Below are 19,017 nucleotides of genomic sequence, written 5' to 3' on the forward strand. Positions count from 1 at the left end.
TGTCCCTGTCGCTTCGGAGCCTCTGGGCGCGTTTAGTAGCGGCTCCAGAGCGCAGGGAACGCGCTCCCTTTTACTGAACGGTATCATTCCTTTTCCCGAGCTCTTGATGCAGCTCTTGATGCACTCTGATGCTCCAGCTTGCAGGTCGGAGCGCGCAAGTGGAGCTCTGGCTTCGTGACGTATGGAGGAACCGGAAAACCAATGAGACGCCCTGGAAACTCCGATGTGGCGCGTATCGCGCTCGTGGCTCTGAAAAGACCGTTTAGTAGAAGCACCAGAGTACGAGGGACAGAGTACACCGAGCGCGTTGGGTAGAGCCGCTACTTAACGCGCCCTCTGCTAAACGGGTTTTTAAAGCGACTATGAAATTTCTCAAACTCCCCATATTTTTTTTTGCTGGAGGCGGTTCTTTCCGCCGAGAAACTAATATGCAGGAAATTTATACGGGCGAAACCGCTCCACTCTGTTAAAAGCGCGCCCCTCAAGCTTCCCTTCCGCATCTCTCCTCTCCCACGCGCATTCTCTTGTGGATCGAGCAACTATGCGGGCTGTGTTGCTGGACCCCGTTACGTCACCGGTATGGTGCAATACCAAGCAATGCTCACCATAGCCAGCTGTGAGCGCGGTGGCGCCTGCCAGTCGCACTTACCAGGTCCTTTGTCGCGTTTGAGGGCTGAAGCATTACGTTTCTCTTCGTTGCATGCATTCGGATAACACGCTATAATGAAGAGCTTTTTGTGTATGAATGTATGCTTTTCTACACTTGCGCTGGCGGGTATGACATGTGAGTTGTACATTTTCGTCGAATGCAATCGTCTTCTGCTCGAGGGACTGATGAACACAAGTTCTTGGGTGTGCCCCTGCGTGCTCTGCGTGGCCCCAGCAGCCGCGATGGCACAGATGTGCTGGAAGACACACGTGCTGCGCAGACGCGCAGCCTCTTTGTCGCTGTAGGCCGCAGCAGGCTCTCTGGGGTTGCGGTCTTGTTGGGTCATCCCCAGGAAGGTGGCAGCCATACTGTCTGGGTCTGCACCACCCGATCGCTTGAGCTGGTGATGCCACCTCGCGTAGGACACAGAGCATGCCGTCGTGTCCCCGACATGCGTGGTCGAAGGAGACGCCGACCGGCGTTAAGAAGGAGGGGCTAGACCAGTCGCTGCAGCACTCGTCCCGTCTGTTCCCAGAACGGGAGTGGGGGGGGGGGGGGGGGGGAACCATCCCTGGGTTGTGATATGCTGTCAAGGAGCCCGCAAGCAGATGTGCGGAAGCACGGCATGGTTAACGAACGCGCAAACTGTATGCATGCGACCGCCGTCCCGCTTCTCGTGCTCCGCCGCGGGTGGAACAAACTTTCCTAGCACGCCGCCTCGGTTATGAACCGTCCGAGTTCTGGCTCTCTGGACACATCGCCGGCCTCAGAGTCGGCCCCCTTATTGCGTTCATGGTAGCAATTTTAATCACCAACATGAACGGTACCAGCCTCCTCCCCCGTTTCCATGCGGCGGATTCGATATGTCAGGCGGGATACCCAAGACACTACTCGAAATGACCCCTCCCAACGCTGAGCCAACGACGCTGCGAAACCCATCGCACCATCGCTTAATGGATCCGTTCGGCTTATGATCAAATCCCCTACTTCGTGCGACAGGGCATGATGGCCCTTATCGGACTGAAGCGCCTGATCAGTGCGAGCGACGTCTAGGATCTCTCTTGCGCAAGTCACCACGTCCGAGAGCCGTCTACGCAACTCGCTCGCGTACTTCGACAGGCTACGAGCAATTGAAGTGGTCTGTCTCAGCACGTTCTCCATCGGAAAACTAATCTCTTTCTCGAAGTTCAGGTACACTGGAGAGAACCCTGTTGGCCTATTCACCGTCGTCCAGGTTGCGAAGGCCAACTCAGGTAGACTCTCATCCCAATCCTTATGCTTGTAGGTTAGTCCCACCAGGATGCTCTTAAGGTTGCGATTCACCCTTTCAGTGATATTCGCCTGGGGAAGATACGGAGTCATTCTCTGGTGCCGTGTCCCTAGGGCAGCACAGGAGTCGACGAACACTCTACCTGTGAAGTAGGAAGCATTGTCAGTAATCAGCTGGGGGGGGGGGACGGAGAGCCAAACTGTGAGATTGTCTCCTGCAGCCGGTCTCATATCCGTTCCGACCAGGGTTGCGGAGTTGCCGCTCCGGGGTTGGAATGATTCCGGAATCGTTCCAGATTTATCAGAGCCCGGAATGGAATTGGAATGGAATGGCGGAAACTGTCCTAGGAATGGAATGGAATGGTGGAAATGGAATGGAATGGAAGGGAATTAGGCATTTTTGCGCAGCCGGAATCAAATTGGAATGGACTGGTCTGGGTGCCACACGGTCAAGGGCGAAATAACATTGTCTTTTTGCGTTTTCCGTGACGGGCAATGTCAATCTTCTCTGTAGCACTGCTGGGATACCCAGCACGGTTATCGGTTCGTTTTCTTTTATTGATGCAATTAAAGGAATGCAATAAGGTTGCCAAGCCATTCCAGGAGTGGGAATTGGCCATACCTTTTCATTCCGAGGAATTGAAAGCAATGGAATTATCATAAATCTCCATTCCTCGGAATGGAATTGGAATGGAATGGAATTGGTGATCCATTCTGCAACCCTGGTTCCGACACCAGCTTCCTACGCGGGAATAGCTCCACCCACTTAAAGAAGTGATCAGTGACCACCAACAGGTACTGGTTCCCGCGTGGACTTCTCTGAAATGGCCCCTGTAGCGGCATTGCTATCGCTCGCCTTCATCGCCACCTTCATCTACAGGTACCTTCTCACGCGCCATAATAAACCATTCGTCCCTTTACCGTCTTCACTGCTTGCCGGTCTTTCCATACTTAGCGCTCCACAAACTGGTGAGCCGAACCGAACATTCCCTTCCTACCAATGCTTCCGACTCCCGGCGGCTCCAGGGCACCGACGTCTCGGGCTCCACCATCGCTCGGGTTGGCGTCCGCTTTCCCCCATTTTTCGCCGCTCATCCGGACCTATGGCTCCTGATAGCCGACAGCCAATTCGCTTTAGCCGGCGTCACTCAAGAGACCACCAAATTCCATCACATCGTCAGCAACCTGCCGCCAGAAGTCGCGATCGAGGTCATGGATATTTTGACTGCTCCGCCCACACCCAACCCATACGACGTTATTCGTAAGGCTGTCACGGACCGAATAATGGCCTCGGAGCGCGAGCGTTTGCGACTACTGCTCTCGGCCGAAGAACTTGGCGATCGCAAGCCTAGCCAATTTCTCCGCCACATGCATAGCCTTCAAGGTATACGCGGCTCCCAACCTTTGATCAATCACTCCTTAAGGAACTTTTCCTTAACCGGCTACCACCCCAGACTCGTATGGTGCTCGCGGCCCTGCACAAATCTGCCCTCGAGGCCCTTGCTGACGTCGCAGACAGAATAACCGAGGTATGGCGAGCCACTATTGCTGATATTCCGACTACGACTTCCTCTCCGCCTGCTCCTGCGCCCATCCCTCTGGTGCCGGAAGCGCCCACCTCAGGAAAGGATTCGGTTGCGCAGCTTCGCGAGGAAGTTCAAGAGCTGCGTCACTTCATCGAAGAACGCCTTACATGCGGAGTTTCCCAAGATCCTCGCCCTCGCCCCCCGTCTGCTCAGCGAACTTTCCGCCCTCGATTTAGGAGCCCTCGCCGCTCCCGCTCGCCATCCCCTGACTCGAGGCGCCCGTCCGACCCGCCCGCTGACTGCCCGTATTGCTGGTACCACTACAACTTCGGTGCCTCTGCACGCAAGTGCACTCCGCCATGCCAGTGGCCGGGAAACGGCGCGGGGCGTCGTTAGCGGCGACAGGCGACACCCCCAAGCCCTCACCCAGTCGCCTCTTCTACGTGACGGACCGGAACTCGAAACTCAAGATACTTGGCGACACCGGTGCCGCAGTCAGCGTTCTTCCCGCAACGACTGCCCAGCGTCATCAGAACCCCATCTGGTTCCTGACTGCGGTGAACAACACGGGCATCCCGATGTTCGGACAAAAATCTCTTACCATCGATCTTGGCCTCCGGCGGTAGTTCAAATGGCTCTTCAACATCGCCTCCGTCAACCAGTCCATCCTCGGCGCAGACTTTTTGGACCACTTTGGCCTCTTAGTGGACCTCGCCCGGCGCCGTCTCGTCGACTCGACTACCTCCCTCGCGGTGCACGGGATTACTGCTCACTCGGCCCCCTTTTTTCAAGCCGAGCCTCACTCCGCACTCGAGTCTCCTTATGCCGACCTCCTGAAGGATTTCCCGTCCCTCACGCAGCCCACCGACTAGTCCAAGCCCGTAAACATGATGTAGTCCATCGCATCATAACCTCCGGCCAACCAGTCTCGTCTCGTTTCCGTCGTTTAGCTCCTAAGAAGCCAGTAATTGCCAACGCAGAATTCCAACACATCATGGACATCGGGGTGGTGAGACCATCCTCGAGCAACTGGTCGTCACCACTGCACATGGTCCCCAAGAAGACCGGGGACTGGCGACCATGTGGTGACTATCGCGCGCTCAACCTTTCCACGCTACCCGATCGCTACCCTCTGCCCAACATTCAAGACTTTGCCGTAAACCTCCAAGGTGCTACCCTCTTCTCCAAAATACACTTAACAAAGGCCTACCACCAAATTCCTATGGCTCGCGAAGATGTTCACAAGACAGCTGTGACAACTCCATTTGGGTTATTTGAGTTCGTTCAAATGCCCTTCGGACTCAAGAACGCAGCTCAAACATTTCAACGATTTATTGATTCTATCGTCAGGGGCCTTCCGTTCGTGTTTGCGTACATGGACGACCTCCTGGTTGCCAGCACGAGCCCCGACCAACATCGCCTCCACCTGCGCCAGTTGCTCGCTCGATTGGAAGAATACGGCATCATCATCAACGTCCAAAAGTGCCAGTTCGGGGTAGATTCCTTGGAATTTCTGGGACACCTCCTTGACCACCACGGTATCAAGCCGTTACCCTCAAAAGTCAAGGTAGTGCGAGACTTCGCGAGACCAACCACTCTTCGCCAGCTCTGCCGCTACCTCGGCCTGCTAAACTTCTACCGGCGTTTTATTCCGAACTGTGCGTCTCTGCTCGCCCCCCTTGAAGCCCTCCTTCGTACACCCCAGAAGGCCACCGAATCTACTAGTGTCGCTTGATCAGAAGACGCGGAGGAAGCCTTTCTCGCAGCCAAGGAAGCTCTTGCAAACGCTGTTATGCTGGTCTACCCGCGCCATGATGCTCCTACGTCCCTGGCTGTCGACGCGTCAGGATCGGCTATCGTGAACGTCCTTCAACAGTTCTTCGACAATCAATGGCAACCCCTCGCCTTTTCGGTGAAGCTCACGCCCACTCAACAACTATACAGTGCCATTGGCCGTGAGCTCTTTGCAGCGTTCGCTGCCGTCAGGAGGGTCGCCCATTCATACTGTTCGCGGACCACAAGCCCGTGTTCCACGCATTTCGGGCTGCTGGCCAGCACCACTCGCTACGCGAGATCCGCCAGCTGTCTTTCCTCGCGGAGTTCCAGGCAACGTTCGAGCACATCAGCGGGAAAAACAACGTCCCTGCGGACACATTCAGCCGTATCTCCGCATTTCCACCAGACATATTTACCTTGGAGCGCCTTGCGCAAGAGCAGCGCCACGACGGCGACCTCAGGTCACTCCGCACGTCCCATCAAACGTCGGCAAACTCCCGGCTGACCTCTTCACCTACACCCACAACCCATGGGACCGCTCCTACTATGTCTCCTTACCTCGAGACATTTACAAGTCCATCAGGCCAAGTCCTCCACGATACCTTTCATCTCGCCGCTCCTACGTCCCAAACACTTTGTCCACAGCGTCTCACGTATTACTCCATGTCCCTTCCCCTCGCAGATGCCTGGACGCCCCGTACTCGGGACCCTACAGAGTCCTCTCCCGCACTGAGAAGACGCTGGTCCTCGACGTCGAAGGCCACGCGGAAACAGTTTCTGTCGATCGCGTAAAGCCCGCTTTCTCCGCCAACGACAGCATCTCCTCCCTCAAGCCATTCGATGCCTTGCTTCCACCACCCGCCTCGGCCTCAACTACAGCCTTTCCCAGGCGCGTCTCCTGGACTCCAGCTCTTGCGACGCGTCCACAACGCATCTGACGGCGGGGGGACTCCTGTAGCGACATCGCTATCGCTCGCCTTCATCGCCACCTTCATCTACAGGCACCTTCTCACGCGCCATAATAAACCATTCGTTCCTTTACCGTCTTCACCGCTGGCCGGTCCTTCCTCACTTAGCGCTCCACAGTCCAATCACGTCACACGCTACGATATGCCAGGGGTACTTACTAACTACCGGTTGCAACGTGGCAGGAGGCTTACAAGCTCGAGGTTTTGGCTTCTGACATAAAGGGCAGCTACGGGTAGAGCGCATAACATCCTGCATCAGTTACAGCACGACATAACTTATAATAAGTCATGCTGCCGCTGCCGTGACTCGCCAGCTCTGAGTTATGGAAGTACCGCATAAATACCTTTCGCAGTCTCCTTGTAGCCACTACTTTGAAAGGGGAAACACTCTCGTCCTCTTTGTCTAATCCGCGGGTAGGTATCGCAGAAAGAACCCATTGTCACTCAACAAGTATGAGTCCAGGCAGCCATCAAAATCCCTGTCAACGTTCCCGTTGTCAGCTGCACAATTGTCCACCAGCTTTCCAAACACCCAACCCGTCTGATCCCCGTGCCTCCAAGAGCTCTACCCTACTTACTACCGTTCCCCAAGTCAAGCAGTTACCCGCGGGATTCTAACCACTCGCCGTCACGATATGTCCCTCAAGAGTCTGGCTATACTCTACAACCATTCCGAAGACTTAAGCATTTACCTGTGTGTCAGTCTCTGTTTCACCCTCCTCGCTTTCCGCAAGAGAGTCTGATCGTCCCCCATGTACGGACTCTGACTGTACGATCGGGCCAGCATTATACTCACCTCCGAGAGTAGCTCTGCCATCCCAATCGGATTCCTTCTGTGGCGGCATTGCCAGCGCCATCACATCAAGGCGCGAATAATAAATAGCCTTGCCTCGCTCGGCCCGAGCTCTCGCTCTGACCTGGCAATTCCACCGCCATGTTGTTGTCTGGTCTCGTTAGTCTTCAGTAGCACTACAGTGGTGACCCGAACAATACCTTGGACAATACCTGACGGACCTGGACATGGCAGTCGTCAGTTCCTCCGGCTTCTCGGAACTGCCCGCTCCGCCTGTGTCCCAGGTCAGCTTCGAAAGCTCCGCCCACGCCTTGTCTCAGCAGGTTCGTCACCTTACCCAGTTGGTCGCAAACCTTTTATGCCGACCAAGATCATCAACTTCCTGCCGCGCTGACCATCGCGCAGACTCCCCATCGGTTCCTGCGCGTTCCTGCTCCCGAACCTCCAGCAGAATTTGTCACTACCACCACCGTTTCGGCGCCGATGCACGACGCTGCCTCCTACCTTGCTCGTGGTCGCGACAGCCGAAAACCTTTTCCACGATAAGAGCGCCCGAGTCCACCAGCAGCCGCCTTTTCCACATCATTGACCGTACCACCGGGATGCGCTTCCTCGTTGATACGGGCGCGGAAGTAAGCGTCATACCCGCCGACAAATTTTCACGCCGACCCCGACAGCAGTGCTTCAGCCTAAGAGCCGCCAACGCCTCTACCATACCCGTTTACGGCCAACGGTCTCTAACCCTCAACATCGGGCTCCGAAGAGATTTTAAGTGGCTTTTTCTTGTCGCCGACGTCACCCAAGCAATCCTCGGAGCAGACTTTCTCAACAGTTTCAAGCTGCTCGTCGACGTCAACGGCAGGCGCCTCATTGATCGCTCAACGTCCCTGTCAGTCTGCGGCCTTAACCTCCCTGCACCACCATCCCGCGTACTATCTTGCACTGCGCCGGACGTCCCCTTCGCCTCTATACTGAAGGATTTCCCTGCGTTGACTCAACCACCCGACTGGACGAAACCGGTACAACACGACGTTGTTCACCACGTTTCCACCCGTGGCCCACCAGTTCACTTCCGCCCGCGGCGCCTCGCACCCGAAAAGTTCCGCGTGGCAAAGGCAGAATTTGACCACATGCTTGAACTTGGTATCATCAGGCCATCATCCAGTACGTGGGCTTCGCCGCTGCACATGGTGCCAAAGAAGACCGGGGACTGGCGCCCGTGCGGCGACTATCGCGCATTGAACAAAGCAACCATCCCCGACCGCTATCCCATCCCGCACATCTTGGACTTCTCAGCTCATCTGGAAGGCGCCACCACGTTCTCGAAAATAGATCTCGTCCGCGCTTACCATCAGATTCCTATGGCAGAGGAGGATATACCAAAAACCGCCATCACGACCCCATTTGGCCTGTTTGAGTTCCTTCGAATGCCCTTTGGCTTGCGGAACGCTGCCCAGACTTTTCAGAGGTTCATCGACAACATCATTCGCGGATTACCATTTGTCTACGCGTACATGGATGACCTCCTCGTCGCAAGCCGCTCCCCAACAGAGCACGAACATCATCTTCGGGCACTCTTTACCCGCTTACAACAGAGCGGCATCATTATCAACGCCGCTAAGAGCGAATTCGGAGTCGGAGAACTCGACTTCCTTGGCCACCATGTCAACAGCCAGGGCATCATGCCTTTACCATCCCGAGTCGCTGCCATTCAAGACTTCCCGCAGCCCGTTTCCGTGACCAATCTACGACAATTCTTGGGGCTGGCAGCCATGCTGCATGGGGCTGGCAGCTGGGGCATGCGCAGCCAAACTGAGTCCCCTCGAGGCTCTGCTCTGCACCAAGCGCTCGAAACACTCTGTGCTGGTTTGGACCCCTGAAGCGGCAGCTGCCTTCCAGGCAATCAAACAGGCAATCGCTTCGTCGTCCCTTCTATGCCATCCTCAACACGACGCCCCAACGTCCATCATGGTCGATGCATCCAGCACAGCTGTCGGCGCCGTCCTCCAACAACGTATCTCTGGCGCTTGGCGCCCTCTAGCATTCTTTTCACGCAAGCTGAAGCCCCAGGAGACTCGCTACAGTGCCTTCGGTCGCGAGCTCCTGGCCATATATCTCACCGTCAAGCACTTTCGCCATTTCTTGGAGGGCCGACAATTCACTGTATTCACCGATCATAAGCCCCTCGTCTACGCATTTTCTTCATGCAGCACAAGCTACACCCCTCGTGAGACCCGCCACCTCGCATTCATCTCGGAGTTCACCACAGACGTTCAGCACATCAGTGGTGCAGATAATGTGGTGGCGGACGCTCTCAGTCGCGTCAACTTCATTGGGACATCCTGTCAGTCTTCGCTCCTCGACGCACTGGCTCAGGCCCAATCATCCGATCAAGAACTCGCATCTTTCAGAAGTGACCCTTCGTCTTCCTTAACCATAGACGATGTCGACCTGCCAGGCGCTACACAGCCTGTCGCGTGCGACACGTCACAAGGTCGACCCCGCCCATTTGTTCCGGCGGCACTTCGACGAGAAGTCTTCTCGACCTATCATTCATTGTCCCATCCTGGCATACGCGCAACTCAAGAACTCATTTCTCGGCGCTACGTCTGGCCCTTCATGAACAAGGACATCAAGCGCTGGGTTCAAGCCTGCATTCCGTGTCAGCGGACTAAGGTTCACAGGCACACCCGCCTCCATCCTTCTCAGTTTCCCGCGCCAGACAGCCGCTTCGCTCACATCCACATCGACTTGGTGGGACCACTCCCAATATCATCCGGCTATCGTTACATCTTCACCATCATTGACCGCTTCACCCGTTGGCCCGAGGCTGTACCGGTACCCGACGCCACTGCATCCACAGTTGCAGCCGCCCTCTTGAACACCTGGGTGTCGCGCTTCGGTGTACCGTCTATCATCACGTCAGACCGAGGTCCCCAGTTCGAGTCCGCCCTCTTCTCTAGACTCGTCAACACTATGGGCTGCAAGCGGATTCGAACGACTGCCTACCACCCGGCGTCAAACGGCCTCGTGGAGCGCTTCCACCGACAGCTCAAGGTTGCCCTCCGGGCTGCTCCCGAAACACCCTGGCCAGAAGTCATACCGCTCGCGCTCCTGGGGATCCGTTCCACCTTCAAACCTGACATAGGCTGCTCCGTCGCCGAGATGGTATACGGCACGTCCCTACGCCTCCCCGGAGATCTCATTTGCCGGTTGCCAGGCAGCACTGCTCTCTCACCACCTGACTACGTTTCGCGGCTCCGCCGTACTATGGCCGCCCTTCGTCCAGCAACATCTGGGCCCTCGCGTGTGTCCTCGGCCTTCCAGCATCCCGACCTCGCCTCCTGCACACACGTCTTTGTGCGCTGTGACGCTATACGGAAGCCCCTGCAACCGCCCTACACAGGCCCTCACCTCGTGCTGCGCCGTTCACCCAACTTTTACACCATTCAGCTGAACGGCCGCGAGGACACTGTTGCCTTAGAACGGCTTAAACCGGCATACGTCGACGCTGTACCACCGTTGCCGCCCTCCTTCTCCGTGGAGCTACTCTACGACTCACCCTCCACGGCAAGCTGTCCGCTCACTACTCCAACTACTCTTCCCCCACCGTCGCCTCCTCGGCTGTCTACCCGACTCAGACCGCCCCGACAAGTCACTTGGGCTCCCAAGCTCGTTTCTATTCGCCAGCTTCCAGCGCTTGGCTAGGGGGGAGGCCCTGTGGCGGCATTGCCAGCGCCATCACATCAAGGCGCGAATAATAAATAGCCTTGCCTCGCTCGGCCCGAGCTCTCGCTCTGACCTGGCAATTCCACCGCCATGTTGTTGTCTGGTCTCGTTAGTCTTCAGTAGCACTACACTTCTGTGCATTTGAACAGCGGCAACGTAGTGGCGCACGAGACAACGCATAAGCCACGTTGTTCGTGCTACCGGTCAGGTACTGCACCTGATACCAATAACCTGCAGCGCTGACGCCCCGCGTGGTAACCTGCCAGACGGTTTCTTCAGCTGCTGCAGCTATGCGAGCGTCTGGTGGTCCGTCTGAATGGTGAAAGTCGTCCCGCCCAGATCAATGTCAAACTTTTTAAATCCGAACATCACCGCCAAGCACTCCCCAGTAACGGAGTAATTCCCTTCCGCCGGGGTTAGTTAACGACTCACTCATTGCTCACTCAACGACTGCTCACTAGCCCGGGAGTCGGCCTTACTATAGAGCTCCTGAATCACCCTTACGAACTCTATTAGCCTTTCATGAGCTTGCTGGGTACGACGAACCAATTCCTTGCGCACCCGCATCTCGTAATTGGCGGGGGGGGGGGGGGGGAAACTCCTCCAACCGCTGACTGAAGTGTGCCAACGAACTGAAAGGCTTCTGCAGCCTTCTCCAGCCCGCGGCATCCCCCACCAGTGTACCGGCACTCCCTTCCTTAACACTGTATCATTGGACACTCTGGATGCTGTCTGATAGGTTTCCAGTTCCAACAGAAAATCTGTGACCGACTTCCCGTAAGAATGTCCCAAGTAGGTAGGGACGGTCATACTCGGATGAAGCTCGGGAAGGGAATCAGGAATGCGACCTTGTTTGCACCGTATTCATCTGTTGCGTCATCGCGGCAACAAGGTTTGTCACCTGCAGCAAGACGTTAGTGGTAACCGCCGCCATCGTCTGGGGAGGATGGGATTGCGAATTTCGGCGATGGCGCCGTTCCCGTTTTGTTCTCCCGCGACTTCGGGGTTCACCCCATTATCGCCTGCCGCTGCTTCGTCACAGTCACCAGAAAACCGTGTAAGTACCATTTCGCAAGTGATTAACACCCACGAACCCCCAGAATTCTATCAGGGCCCTCAACAAGGCAAGCGCGCTCGGCGTCACCCCTGAATGACAAACGAAGGAACAGCCAACACGTTGGACGCGAGATATGGGCTAAAGCCTCCCAGTCGGTCTTTAACCCTTCCGTGGGCGCTCTAATAGTCAAAGCAGTTCCTTATTGCCGTATTGCGTTATTGCCAAACAAGAATGACTCGGACACAAGAGACGTGACTTACATTGGTTTTATCTTCCACCAAAGCAATTCCACACAAAACCACTAGGACCGCCCTTCACAGTCCGATTGTTTCTCCGTCCCGTTGTTTCCCCCCGCGTCCCCTCTCCTCCCAGGGTTCTCCTTTGACCTTGGGGACTTGCGGTCGCCCAAGGCCAATACGGAGTGTTAGCTCCTAGCTCAAGAACGAGGGGAAACGAAGGGACGAGGGAGGACCCACAAGTTGAAGTTGAATTAGGGGTTGTGATGTGATGGGCTCTGAAGTTGAATGGTGGGTTACACTCTTAGAGAAAAGGGAGTATGGAAAACTCCCTTGGGGGTGTTCACGCTCGTCACACATATGACTCCCTTTGGGGTGTTTACGCTACTCCCATTGTAGCCTGTAGCCTTGTACCTTGTAGGGTGTTTTCTTGACTCCCTTGCTAACGATGTTCCCTTGACTCCACTTCCCGAGGGGGGTCCCCTCGGCTCCCCTTTCTGAGGGTGTTCCCCTGACACCCTTCCGGCAGGTGTTCCCTTGACTGCCCTATAGGAGGGATTCACCTACGTCACTGAAATTATGCATGCTGGGACCGGTCGCCATGTTGTGGTACCATGCTGCGTACTTTCCCAAGGCTTACACTGTGATTTTTACCCGCTGATTCTTTCCACACAGGATTTTGTGACATTATCGGGTGCAATAGTTGCACTCAGATGAAGAAGCTGAAGGCTAGGAGGAATCAGCCAGACCCTCACTTCTTCAAAAAACCGAACTAAACGAGTGAAAAGACACGGGGGTTCTCAGAAAGGCGCTGCCGTGAATGGTTGTCACGCGTAAACAACAAGACCTCGGTCCAGACTTGGACAAGTACAAGGTTTGTTCACGGCACTTTATCTCAGGTAAGGGTAAATCTGAATGAGCATAAAATGAAACAGAGTGATGCCCAAGCGGATGCTTTGTTGCACCTTCACGCAATTTCGACTTTGGAACACGTCAAATGCAGTTTATACATTGCAGGATTCGAGGTAACTCGTTACAAGTAACTCGTTACTGTAACTAAGTTCCTTTTTTTTTCGGTAACTTGTAACTTAACTCGGTACTTTTGCGCCGCGGTAACTTTCAGAGGAACTCGTTCCTTTTTCAGGTAACTTTGCCAAAGTAACTTATGTTAAGTTCCAAGTTACTTTTAACTCGCTTTTTACTCAGGTCCACATATTTTCTTGCTTTCCTTCCCGTTCTTTCGTGGCATTGCCATAAAACGTGATATTCAATCAATGCCAGTATTTTATAGGGCTGTGCGAGTAGCAAAATTTTCGAGTTCGAGTCGAGTTCGAGTAATACCCAATCGCTGTTTCGAGTATCAAGTCGAGTTCGAGTAGTTGCTGTAGCACCACTTTTTGGCCAACTTCCCCTTAAAAATGTTCTTTTGTGCTACAGTTAACAAAAAATGAAACGAATGAAGATTATAAGAGCTTTATGAAAACAATGTGCCACCTAAGGACAGCATTGCTAAATGAATATTGCAACCATAAGAGATTTAAAAGTTATGCGTTGGAAAACTGGTCTTTCTGCAACGTGCGGTTTAACACATTTTTCGGTGGTTTGACAAATATTTTTTTTTGTGTGGCTGACAGTATCACTTCAAAATATGTTGCTATATAGGAAAATGTAGCCAAATGAATGCCCTATCGAATGATGTAAGTTTCATAAACAAAGCTATCAATGTATTCCTAAAATTGATTTTGGGAGACCAAAAAATTGGTGTAACAGTAGAAATCTCATGAAGATATGTCTGTATTTTGAACAAAAATATCAATCTATAAGTTCTAAAATATACAAAACGCGGCAATCTTTGTCAGAAATAATACCTGAAAATATCAACCCTTTGGATTAAGAAGTTAACGAGTTGTGGAAAATAACGTTAACACTGCATGTTGTTAATGTAACTGAGTGACAGAGTTCATTGAAGGAGTAAAACGGAAATTAACATAGTAATTTCCGCTGAAAACATTAGTTTCAGGCTCCACTTTCCTGTTGTACCACTTATTGCTATTTCACCACTCTTCCATTCGTCCCGGTTGGTTTTGAGACAGGAACAACAGCAATAGTGCAAGTTATATAGATGCCCACACATTCAGGACAAAAATCTGATTGTCTAACACCTTCAGAGTTGTTATTTGCGTTGTAACAAACGAAATCTAATTCAAATATGCTTCGAATGCGAGTATTGCGCATTTGCGAAAGAGGTCTGCCGCGGGAACGCGACGCCGCAACTAAGATAGAATTTCCACACTGCCTCCTTGGCACAGGGCCAACTTCATAAATCACTACCACAAGGAAAAGATCAAAGTAAAAATGGAACTCATTCTGTAGTGTTTATAGTATCTAACAAATGTGACCACTTGTACAAATCTACTTTAGGGACCGAGTAGCGCCGCTCATAAAGCGTCGATCACCGGTGATCAACTCTCTATGGGCGCGGTAAGGAAGAGTTCACACCGGAAATTTTCGTAGTCCTACACAAGGCTTCCAGCCCTTTTCGGTTGTGTGCAGATGCACTTTCTTCACTCTTGTCAGGCATCTCTGAGTTTTATGAACTAGTAGAACCGAAACAGACTCTCCGGCCGAAGAAACGAAACTACGAAGTGCGCTCCTCCCATGTCGGATACGCTTCCACGCGCGAGACGCCTCCATGGCCAGCAGTAGCCAGTTGAAGCCGGTTTGCCATTCATAGCCACTACTCAGTCTGTTGCCAAGTCGAGGTTAGCCGAAGCTAATAGTGAAAAGAAGATGGCGGAATTATGACAGCGATCGCGGCTGCGCCAAATGCGTGTTTCCAAATGGTGGAATGAATCGTTGTGACAGGTTATATCTTATATGTGATGGATTTTAACGTGGATCTAAATCGAGCTCGAAACGATATCGAGTACTCGGAAGTTGACGAGTCATCATTTGTCGAGTCGAGTTCGAGTCGAGTATAAGATCGACTCGACTCGAACTCGAAATTTCGAGTACTCGCACAGCCCTATCAGGAAGTAAGAGCCGCTGCCATTGAAATGAAGCTGAACCATTGTGCGCCCACAGGGAGCAAGATGTAAAGCGTTCGAATAGACCTCTACCAGAGAAAGGTCATCATGACAACTTGGTGGCGGGGTACAAGTTGCTTAGACACGCCGTCTTCCGCGAGGGACGTTAAATACGGGGTGTCATGTCATGAGCTTTCATCTCATGTAAAAGAACCCTCAGGTGGGCAAAAGCAATCCACAGACCGACCGCTGTGGCGTCGCTCATGATCTCAGTTGTCTCGTGACGTAAACACCCAATTATTATTAGTAGTAGTAGACAGACTGAAACCGAAACAAATCGGAAGGAGAGGGCTTGGTTCCACGAACGGGCACTTGTTCGCTGCCTCCCATTGAAAGAAAAGCAGGACCGAGGGTCGCGTCCCTTTAAGGGACCATATCGTAGTCCCCTCAAGACCGTGGCTTTCGGGCGCGACCTTGTTCACCTCTAGCTTAGAGCGTAGTTCAATTCTACCAAATTTGTGGCGCTGTCGAACACTATGACGCCATTTGTTTACAAACAGGGATATGTCTATTGTTGGACATAAACGAAAACGATGTAAGCGTGTTGCACTCCTCCGCAGGCAACTCAAGGTGTAACTCAACTGCTCACGCGCGCTGCACCTGCGTAATGCTATTTTGTGTTCGAACTAACTTGGAAGTAACTCGTTCTTTTTGTTAAGTAACTCAGTAACTGCGAGTTACATTCCAGGCTGAGGAACTTCGTTATTAACTTATTTACATCTTGCACGCGGTAACTTAACTTGTAACGAGTTCTTTTTGACGGGTAACTTCTCAATCTATGATACATTGTTGCTCGCAGTTCAGTGCAGTTATTTAGAGCGTTATATTTGCATTGTTAACACACATAGTTGTTTTTCTGTCCCCGCTCTAAAACTATGGCTTACAAACTGAGGCACAGTCAGGTATTTCTGCATTTTACTGTTGGGGCCCCTTTTTCTGTGTATTGTTGGGGCTGTCTTAGGAGGGCATTGTGGATACTGGGAAAATCCCTGGATTCAGTGATTCAAGTTGACCATCACCAACATAATGGTGCCCCATTCTGTATCGTTGAACACTCTGTGCGTGTTGCTGTAAATGCTCCTTTGTCCCATGTAAAGAATGATCTTCCACAGTTTGCATCTCGAGTAGTTTCAGCATCTCTTGCACGTTTGTACTGACTGTTCTTCCGCTCCCCTCTTACTACTATCATCTACACACTTCACAATTAAATACGTAACTGGACAATTTGCAGGATCTCCGTCACAACTCTTGGACGAATACAACCCTGATTGGGCACCTTGCCTGCACTTAGGCTATGACAGCAGAGGTGCTACCACTATTGGAAGCCGCTACAAAAGGCTCAAGCAGCGTCAGTCGGCTGTAGGCACAACTGCCACGGATGCAACACCGAGTTCAGTGTCATCAATTCTAGCCTCACCAGGCACTGAAGTCTTTCCACTATATAATTAGGAATTATCCTATGATATTTATGTCATTTCAGTCTAAGTTGATGACATTAACCAACAAATTTCAGAGCCTTTTGATGCTGATGCCCTTTCTGATGACATGCCAAATACGAGTACAAAGGTATATGCCCCTGAGCACCTGCATTGTGGTCATTGTATTTCACTAACATTGGACTAAAGTGACCATATTTTCAGGATCCTTGAAGTGACAACCACAGTGTATGTGTGTGTGTGCTGGGTACAATACTTCTGTAGTTTTGACATCTGCCGATATTTCCAATGTTCACATCCTGTTTGCAGAGACATTGTGTTTTTTCTTGTTTTTCCTATACAGATATCACAAGGGTGTACGAGACATCCGGAAGATCGTTAATAACTACTGATGGACTACCACCTCATGTTATTTTCTTTTTCTTTGCGCAGGTTGCCAAACTGGATTGGCATGTGCTGACATCAGAAGGATGGAAGAAGAGCTTGTGCACCACAGTGCAGAAACTTGCCAGCTTAGAGACGCTGCAAAGGCAACAAAATTCACAGAGGAGGCACTGCAAAGTGACGTACACTGAACTACCGTCATTTCTGGCCCTCATGCAAGTATTCAATATTTTGGAACAACACGTGCAGCAAACCTGTGCCAACACCTTAACAAGTTTTTAAGAAATCATGGAGTTCCTCAAGCGCCTAAGGCTACGGATTTGTATGCAAGGGCTCTCTTTACGTTCCACCGTTCACCAGGGGAAAGCGTCCATTGAGTGCTAATGAAGTTGAGCACACGAAACAGCTGGCAAACGTCCGGATTCATGTTGAAAGAGTGATCGGACTGGTTAGGAACAAGTACATGATTTTGAAACGTTGTCGACCGGGCATTGAGGGTATTGAGGGCATCTAAGGATGGTAAATCACCAATCGACAAAATTGCTGTCGTGTGCTATGCTCTGACGAATCTGTGTAACTCAGTGGTGCCTAGAGATTAATCTGGACATTGTTGCTCGTACTCTCAAATCTTGCTAGCTGGACACACAATTTGCGACTGTTTCGCTTGGAAATAATTATGCGGTGATGAATACAACAGGAGCGTACTGAATAAAGCTGTTGAATTCGACATGCCCACGTAAGTCTGAAACGCTGCGTCAGCCTTTTGGGCTTGAGGAGAAAGTGAATGTCCAAATTGCACAGTTACTTCCTTTTTTAGACGACATCACCAACGGTTGACCATGTCATCATTCGGTAGTGACGGTCACTCAGAACATGTGAAAATAGGGTGGCTGGTCGTAAAATAGTTAGCTGGCAACTAACATTCAGGTTTAACTCTAGAATGGTATGGATCGACAATCTTAGCCGGTTCCACATTGAAAACGTGGAATTTGCAATATAGAAAAGAGTGGAAAGTTGAAGTTGAAATTCTGGCGTCAGCACCTTTTTCCTGAGTGGTTCGAGTGAGTGCTATTCTTATTTTGACGTTAACAGACTTTTCTTGTAATAATATGCTGTCTTGAACTCTATGTGTGATGAAATGGTTTTTATGATTTGGCACCAATAAAGTCTGCATTGCCAACATATCGTACGTATTCGCCATTGACTTAATGCATGATGCATAATACACTCACAAACATCTGCTGCAACATAAGGCTTTAAGAGGGCATACCAGCTCTTCGTCCCGATGTATTTCCTGTGGAACAGTTTTTATGCTTTTTCTCGGTAACCACCGCGCAGATTTTGACGCGGGTAGTTTCATCATAAAGAGGAAGACGAGGTGGAGATATTTACACTACTAGATTTCTCATACATGTCGTATGTATTTTACGGCGACGCCACGGATGCGAAAAAAATACACAATTTTTCTCCTCCCTCTTTGAACAGGTTTTATTAAACTTCTATAGCCATTTCAAAAAAAACTTTCCATTTACTTTCTCTGGAAATATTTCAGGAATCGATAGACATGAAATTTATATGTCTACCACTTTCCGTTTTTATAAAAAAAAAGCATGAAACGTGAGTACGGATAAATACCGTCTCAAAGCCCCGTAAACCGCGTCATTTTGTGTCGCCCTCTAGCGCGTGCGTATGCGGCGCGCACGCGCACCATAGTGGTGGCTGTTACGAATGGTGTGGGAGTGTGGATGCTCAACCTACTTTCGAGTTGGGTTGTGCGCTTGGTCTGAGGAGGAGGAGGAGGAGGAGTGTCGTTGGGAGGAACCCGAGAGGTCTGCCTGCCTGATTAGGCGGCATGTTTCTCGGGAAGGGAAAGGTGGTGGAGAGGAGGAGAGGAAAGGGTGAAGTGGAAGACCGAGCGGAATCCGCTCGGGGGGAGGATAGCTGCGTCCATGGGCCGACTTCAGGGGAACTGTGCCGGCATACGCCTATTACACATCTGAGGGAAACCCAGGAAAAACCCCAGACGGCACAGCCGGCCCGCGGATTCGAACCGCAGACCTCCCAGTCTCCAAGCGCACGCGTTACCGCTGCGCCACCGGAGCTGGTGC

General features: G+C 51.9%; 1 protein-coding gene across 1 annotated transcript; it reads right to left on the reverse strand.

The window, feature by feature from the left end:
* Positions 1–1,453: 1,453 nt before the first annotated feature.
* On the reverse strand, positions 1,454–2,011 carry LOC135384856 (uncharacterized). Its single transcript, XM_064614040.1, has one exon. The coding sequence runs from the start codon at positions 2,009–2,011 to the stop codon at positions 1,454–1,456; it is 558 nt and encodes a 185-aa protein (XP_064470110.1).
* Positions 2,012–19,017: the final 17,006 nt, after the last annotated feature.

The sequence above is a fragment of the Ornithodoros turicata genome, chromosome 2, assembly GCF_037126465.1.
Source record: "Ornithodoros turicata isolate Travis chromosome 2, ASM3712646v1, whole genome shotgun sequence".
NCBI lineage: Eukaryota > Metazoa > Arthropoda > Arachnida > Ixodida > Argasidae > Ornithodoros > Ornithodoros turicata.